Source organism: Solea solea, chromosome 19 (assembly GCF_958295425.1).
Source record: "Solea solea chromosome 19, fSolSol10.1, whole genome shotgun sequence".
In the NCBI taxonomy this organism is placed as follows: Eukaryota; Metazoa; Chordata; class Actinopteri; order Pleuronectiformes; family Soleidae; genus Solea; species Solea solea.
Window position 1 is genome coordinate 3,682,850 of NC_081152.1, and position 7,340 is coordinate 3,690,189.

At 42.0% G+C, this 7,340-nt stretch overlaps 1 protein-coding gene across 1 annotated transcript in view; it reads right to left on the reverse strand.

The window, feature by feature from the left end:
* The window catches only part of zswim6 (zinc finger, SWIM-type containing 6), a 51,824-nt gene extending 45,182 nt beyond the window's left edge, over positions 1-6,642 (reverse strand). Inside the window, exon 1 of the mRNA XM_058617217.1 lies at positions 5,773-6,642. Within this exon, the coding sequence (XP_058473200.1) occupies positions 5,773-6,199 (427 nt within the window). The 5' untranslated portion in view covers positions 6,200-6,642. The remainder of the gene's footprint in view (positions 1-5,772) is intronic.
* Positions 6,643-7,340: the final 698 nt, after the last annotated feature.

Genomic DNA, 7,340 nt, shown 5'->3' on the forward strand with positions numbered 1-7,340 from the left:
CTTTTAACCTGAAACAACCGATTCAAGAGTAACAACAAAAAGGTCTGAATAAATATCTAACAGCGAGGCGATTGCGATATGATTCACAATATTAGAGGGAATGAACATTTTTACATAATTATGCTCATTTTCATTGAAAATATTCAGTCTGTAGAATGTGAGGACAATATTTAATCTAAAATGACTTTATGACCTTATGAAATACTGAAAATTTGCAGTAGGCCATATAATGAATTAAAAAAAAAATTTGATTAATTGTTCAGCCCTAACAAAAAAGTACGAGATTAAGTCAAGAAGGCCATGAACCTCATGACCTCACGTAAAGTGTAAGCAGGTTCCACGTGACCTAATAACCAGGTAGCGTAAGTCAAAAAACACATTACATCATATTATGTTTCCCACTATGTATTGAAAACCATGTATTTCTTTGCTAACTGTAATGATATAGACGCGAGTTAACATCTTGTTTTGACTGCGTGTGCGGGTGAAGCTCCTGCGACTGAAATAACCATGCTCGGTTGCACATGTAAACACTGCAGTCTATACTTCAACATGTCGTGGCAGCCTATACTTCGGCTCAAACCTACACATCAACATCCCCAGTGCATTGATGAGCAGCAACGGAGATGGGCTGCTGCCATCCACGGTCGTGATACAAACTAATTCTTCTGCCAGCAACGGAGGTTATTAGCCTTTTCAGTGCTATGGTTAAAATTAAACTTCAGAAATATAAGTAGCCCAGCCTCTAATGCTGATCACAAACAATGCCTTGTTTTTTAACACTTGAATAAGTGATAGGAAATCAATCATTTGTTGATTCTCAGGGTAGAAAACACACTATTTAGTGACAACAAGTACATTCTTACAGGTGTTCTCCATTCATTTCTGACACTTTAGGGACCTGACAATTAATCAGATAAATAAACAGCTGACACATCAATAAATGAAAGTCTTGATCACACACAATCATTGGCTGGGGCCCAAATAGCATAATACGTGACACTGATTATTAAGTTTTAATTGTCAACATTAATAACATGACCTAGAATAGACACAAGACAATTTTACAAATGTCCTGATAAAAGAAACCCATCCTCAAGTAAAAACAAATGTCAATAATCCTGATAGGTTATAGGTGAAAACAGTGACTACGTATGAGAGAGAGAGAGAGAGAGGGAGAGAGAGGGAGAGTCATGTTTCTGACTGGATTATTGAATTAAGTGTGTCAGCATCTGCTCCACAGAGGGCAAAACACTCAGCTTGTTAGCAGTAGGCAGTTTCTGGTTTAGCATGCAGCTAATTGTTAGCATATTGAGCACCACCCATTACCTTAAAAATATCTTTCTGACAGAGCATAAAAGAGTCATTGTCAGTCCAAAAAAATGTTGCAGGGCTTTTCTCGCTGTTGTTTTGTTCTTCTGTGAACAGGCTTTCATTATTTACAGGTATTAGCTGGGCTTGGGAACTATGGCACATGCGCAGAATGACCGGGCCTGATTGAGCCTGATTGAATCCACTCTAAATCACTTGATCTGGGTGAGTTAGTCCGACCTTACGAAATTTGATTTAGTACAGTTTCAGCGGGACTAAGATGTCCCATTTATATTTAAAGTCAACTTACACAATAATTAATATTTGTCTACTGTCACGGAGACTGTAGATGCTCCATGTTGAATGTGTTGTAAGGTGCTGCCTCTCTGTGCCTTGTTAAATAAATATTTAGCTCCGTAAACCTTGATCAGTCTCTGTTATGACATGAACTGGTTGCACCATAGCACACTAAATGGTTCAAGACATTTCACTGCACCAGGTGTTAAATGTGATAGCAGATAGATAGAACTAAAACCTTCTTATTTTATCTTATCTTGTAGACCTTCAATTATTGGCTTGATTAAATGTTAAGTTCGCTGATAGCAATTATAGTGAAGGTTATAATCTGCAAAACCTGCAGTTATTACACCTAACCAGTCAAAACAGGTTAGTTTCTCTATTATTAACAATTTTCACTGGAAAATCTCACGCAATTTCTCACATTCACAAAGTTTGTTATTTTTGGGCAAAAACAGGCCAACAAAGAGACTATTTTTTTTATATTTTTGGGGCTGTTGCCAACAGCAAGGTGTGCATTTGGAGGAGCAGCACACTTCTATTGCTTTGGTGTCGGCGCAAAAGCTTCATCCAGCTCACGGCTCAACTCTATCAGCACAAACTTAGATGGTGAGATCAACCAATGGGGAATAAAGAAGCCCTCAAGCCTACACTCAAGGAGCTGTAGTACTTTCTCTTAAGAGAAAGAAAAAAAAAATCACCTTCTTTATCTGTTCACTGATGAACAGTGAGGCTTTGCTGTGGACAGTCCACACAGCAAATGTGTGCCAATTCATTCCCTCAAGGTCTGCAGTGAGAAAACCCTCCCTGCTCCGGTACAGCCCACACGTGGGGAGATTACATCTTTTATTTATCACTCCTTGGCCCTATTTTTCCAGAAAATTCCAGGCTAGTGTGCAATCAGCCAAGAAGAAACCCTCCCTGTGTGTGTGTGTCTTTGTGTGCGCACTACTGCGATTCCTCTTTGAAAGCGTGCCCACCCCCCTCGTTCTGTGGAATAACAACCCAGATTCAGTTTCTTCCCAACAGAAACATTTCCCAATATGTGGGAATATATTGTAGACCTCTCACTTTGGCAGGACAGAGGCCTGTGTGTTTGTGTGTGTTAGTGTGTGTGTGTGTATTCCCTGTGGCCCTTCAGTGAGTACACAAAGCCCACATGAACCTCCTGAATTTAAAAAGTGGCTGGAAAGAGGGGGCGGGCCGTGCAGAAACTCCTGTGTTCAGACTGCATTACAATTCAAATGAGGTATGCAGAGTAATGGGATTACAGCCCTTGTGGTATTAGTGAAAAGGTGTCCTGAGTCCATTGAGCTCACAGGTGACAGACTGCTGCAACACTTGGAGAGAGAGAGAATTCTCCCGGCTGACCACGTGCTGATAAAGCCCATAAACTGAGGACTGTCTATATTAAAGTGAGCTATCTCTTCAATTCAACACTACATCTGCTTCTCTCTCAGTGCCAAGCATACTTCTCTATCATCTGTTTTTTGTTTTTCAATTACAGACACACACAAAAAAGCTCTGGACCAATTGGCTGTGGACTGGTGTGAATCGTGGCCCATTTTAAAAAGAACCGTTGTGCTCAATACGCTTCCTCCTTCCAAATCTATTCTACTTAACATAGGAGTGAAAAGATGCTTTTGTTTGCCGACCCTTCCAACAGGAAGCTTGAAAGACACAAATGAACATGAAAATAGGAACAAAGTGCCAAACTCACAATGGGAATGCTGGGTATTTGATATGTGTGCTGCCCAGTGATTAAAATCTCAAAGAGGGCTTTGCTCTTTTAGGCACATAAAAAAAATAAGGGGATGTAGAAAAGGGGGAGGTTGGAGTGCAATTAAATAACATAAAATCAATTGCTGCTAAGTAGCAGATTGTTGTGATCTCAACTTGATGTCTATTATTTTACCCATTTCAAATAATACCACATTTCCACTGGCAGAAAAACAGTTTAAACTGGTTTTTGACCAGTGGGTACGTGATTGAGTGGCATTCAGTCAAAATTACTCTCCAATGCAGCCTTTGTTTGTTTTTCTCTGGCTCCAATCAGCATTAGTATGAACACAAGCCCAAGGTGAACACGCTAATTTCCTCATAATCGGCTTCATTAATGGCAGTGATGCAAATTCTAGCGTCATTTCCAGTGCAACAGTACAACACATAGTCATAATCTGGCCGTTAGCATAGCAGCTAGCCTTGAATGTTTTTATGGAAACATTACTTTTTACAACTTGAGACAGCAATAAATATTTTTATATCATTTCATTAGAGACTTAGGGACTGTCCACATGAATATGCTACTTACGGAAAACAATGACATCACAACCCCACCTCTCTATTTCTGCATTCAGTATCACTTATTTTCCTCTTCTTGTGTTTGGAGTTTGTTGGGTCTGTTCACTTTATGTCTCTTCATTCTGTCTCCGTTTGCACATACTTATGCAAATAAAGCTATATTTATAAAATTGTACACAGCACACATGGTATATGCGCATGCTCAATGTCTTCTTTGATTTTGGTGTATTTCTGTAGCAGCACCACATACAGGCCTGGCATATGTACTATAGTGTTTAGAGCTGTTATGGAGGTTTTGTGCGGATGAAGACATTTCGTGAAACAACGCTGTGTTTACTTTAACATTTCGTTCCATTTCCATTTGGATGGAGTCTTCAAACAAGGACTGAAGTAAAAGAAACAAAACAACAACGTTCATCAAGCTCCACTGTGTTGTTGTTTTCCTCTCTGACTCATTTTGATTTCAGCACGTTTGTGACGTCTCATTTCATGCACAGTTGACACATGGGTGAAAAAAACACCACAGGGCAAAACAGCCACTGACAGTTTGAATGGTGTTAATCACCTTTTTTTTGGTGGGTTCACAAATCCTGGGTAACCTGCTAATTTTAGTGTGAAAGAGGCTTAAGCTGTTAATAACAGAGTTGTTCTGGTGCATTAACAACACAGCCAACACCAGTCATTTCAAAAACATAACATAATGCTCAAACAGCATGGCAGACATGTGCAGCCCTCACTCATGTTCTGGTCACATGACAGCAGAGAACATCTCTCTCTACAACATGTCGCCTGTGCTCAGTGACACATTTACATGTATCTTGAGGTTTCGTCTTTTTGCAATAACAGTTCCAGTGCTTTTGACCAATAATGATACCAAGTGTGTATCGACTCACAAATGTAAAACAACACAACGTTCAGTGGGATAAAAAAAGCAGATATACACACCAGAGAAAGAGAGCACATTCTGTATGAATGCCACGAATAACACACTGGCTAACAACAACAACAAATGTCAGACTGCATATTTGACTTCTTTCCAATTCTGTTGTTCATGTTCACTGGCGACTCCATCACAAAGATCACAATGCAACTGCTGATCAAACCCCAAACGAACTGACACACACACAATGTGCCAGTATAATTATGATTCAACAGTCTGTCAATCGTGCCAAACAGAACAACTCATTCAAAACTAATGTTTGTCAGTTGAGACCCAACCCAACACTGGATACTTCCCCTATTACTCAATAGTTTTATGTAATCATTTAAATACAGATTTTTAAGTGGTTCTGAGCAGTTCAGATTAGCGAGTGTGAGATGAGATGTGAATTGTCTTATTTAGGTCAATATAACATAGGAAGTAAAGATGACACGATGACCTGACCACAAAACACGTTTTTTTTGTAATAAACTGGCTAGATTTCACATGTGTGCCTCTAAAGCAGCAGTCGACAGTTAAAGTGTGTTATTTATCTTCTCTCTCTGAACCTTTGTCAGTGGATTGTGGTGATGAGGAAAGACTCCTGCTTTGTTATAAAGCCACAAGCTTGATTTTCTACGCAATTAGTGGATTTGCAGCTCCCCTGCATTTCACATTCAAACTGCCCCGAAGCCAAAACAGGATTTAAATGCCCCAGTCACACAGTGCCATTCATGCAGGCAGCAGCTTTAAAGCTCTATTGTAGCCTCTCAGTGTCGGTCTGTCTGTCACCCTTTGTTGTCAAATCCTGACACTTTATCTACCCACGTTATTCCAGTTCTTCACAAAATTATGTTTATTCCAAGTGATGTCGTTGTTTACTGTAAGGTGGTTTGCAGTGTTTAGTTGTTTATTTGTGCTCGGTGTCCCGTCACATCACTCACCGACTTGCAGTACGTTGTCCACGCAGCCGCTCTCCAGCAGAACGATGCCCCGTCGGAAGGGCAGCCGCGTGTCGTCGCCGCTCTCCCCGCTACTCCCGGTCTCCTCCCCGCTCGTGTTGAACGACGAGTACATGCAGATCTCCCGTTCGCTCCTCGGGAATGACCAGTACACTATCCGTCTCTGAACTGGCTCCGGAATCCGCTCAAAGCGCTCCTCTACCCTCTGAAACGGCCACTTCTCCGCGACTTTCCTCGCCGCGATGTCCAGGAGAGACTCCGGGCTCTGGGTTTTGCTCGACTCGCCCTGAGCGGCCGCCGAACCGCCGCATGTCGCCCACGCGGCCCGCTGGCCTTGCCTGCACGTCGCGCTGTAGCCCGGTCGACAGCAGAGCCGCTTGGCCGGGGGCTGCTGTCCGCGCTCCGCCATGATAGCTCCGCTTAAAACAGCGACGGAGGAAGTCAACGCACCATATGAACGGGGATGTGAAAGGGAAAACGGCTACTCACGGCTCGGTCGTTGGCCGTGTAAGACCAAATCATCCTTTTAAGGGAACATGGAGGCAGGGCTTCTCCCAGCTTGTCAAACCCCTTTGTTGACAAATTAAGAGGAGGCGGGGTTTGTCCAGTTATAGCTCCGCGAGGGCGGAATTCCCGCACGGCCGCTAATCCTTTGTGAGCCACATTTGAGACCCGAAACAGCGGAGAGAGGAGGAGGAGTGGGGGTTAGTTGAAATAACAAACGTCTCTTCTTCCAGGCGGTGGTTTTACCCGGTGAAGGTTCACAGATATTAGCGGCGGAGAGGCGACGCTTTGTCCGGCGGTTGAGTGGTGAAGAGCCAACGTTGCGTGCCTGGGGGCGGTGATTGGCCTGTCAACACCGGAGCCTCGTGGTTTGGGGGGAGGGGGAAGTGAATGCGTCTCCGCCCTCCCGTGTGGCGTTCAGGTTCCGCTGGAATGTGGGTCCGTTGGAAGGAAACACAGTTCGTTATCGGGAACACAGAGAGCACAACACTATGTACAGTATGTGAGCATGAGAACATTCAGTGAAAAGCTCATAACAAACAAAGGGTGGCTTTAAACTCGTACATGTGAGAATGTCAAACATCCCAAGGAAATCTCCTAATCATGTAGTATGAAAACAATACATTTATTAATCTGCTTTTGTATTGTAAAATATTTACAACAGGTTTTAATTAAAGGACTTAAAGTACAGAAAATATGAAATATTCCACTCACCCCTCCTTATGGTAACTGAAGTGGCCTTCCCATACAGAAAGGATGTTGTTCTACATTTGCATAGAATGCTTCTGCTTTACAAATGCACACTTTTCTGGTTTTGCTAATAAAAAGTGACTTTTTAAAACAAACTGTAAATCATTTTCTAACTTTATATTGGGCACTTCTGGAATTCATGAAACTGACATGTACATACAATAGAGGTCAAGCAATATTTTGCAACCCTGTTCCTGGTACCTTAATATGTGGTACGGATGAAGACTAATTTGACACATTAATAACACATTCATTTGAGACATTAATAAAAAGATATGTTCCATTCAAATCTGGAA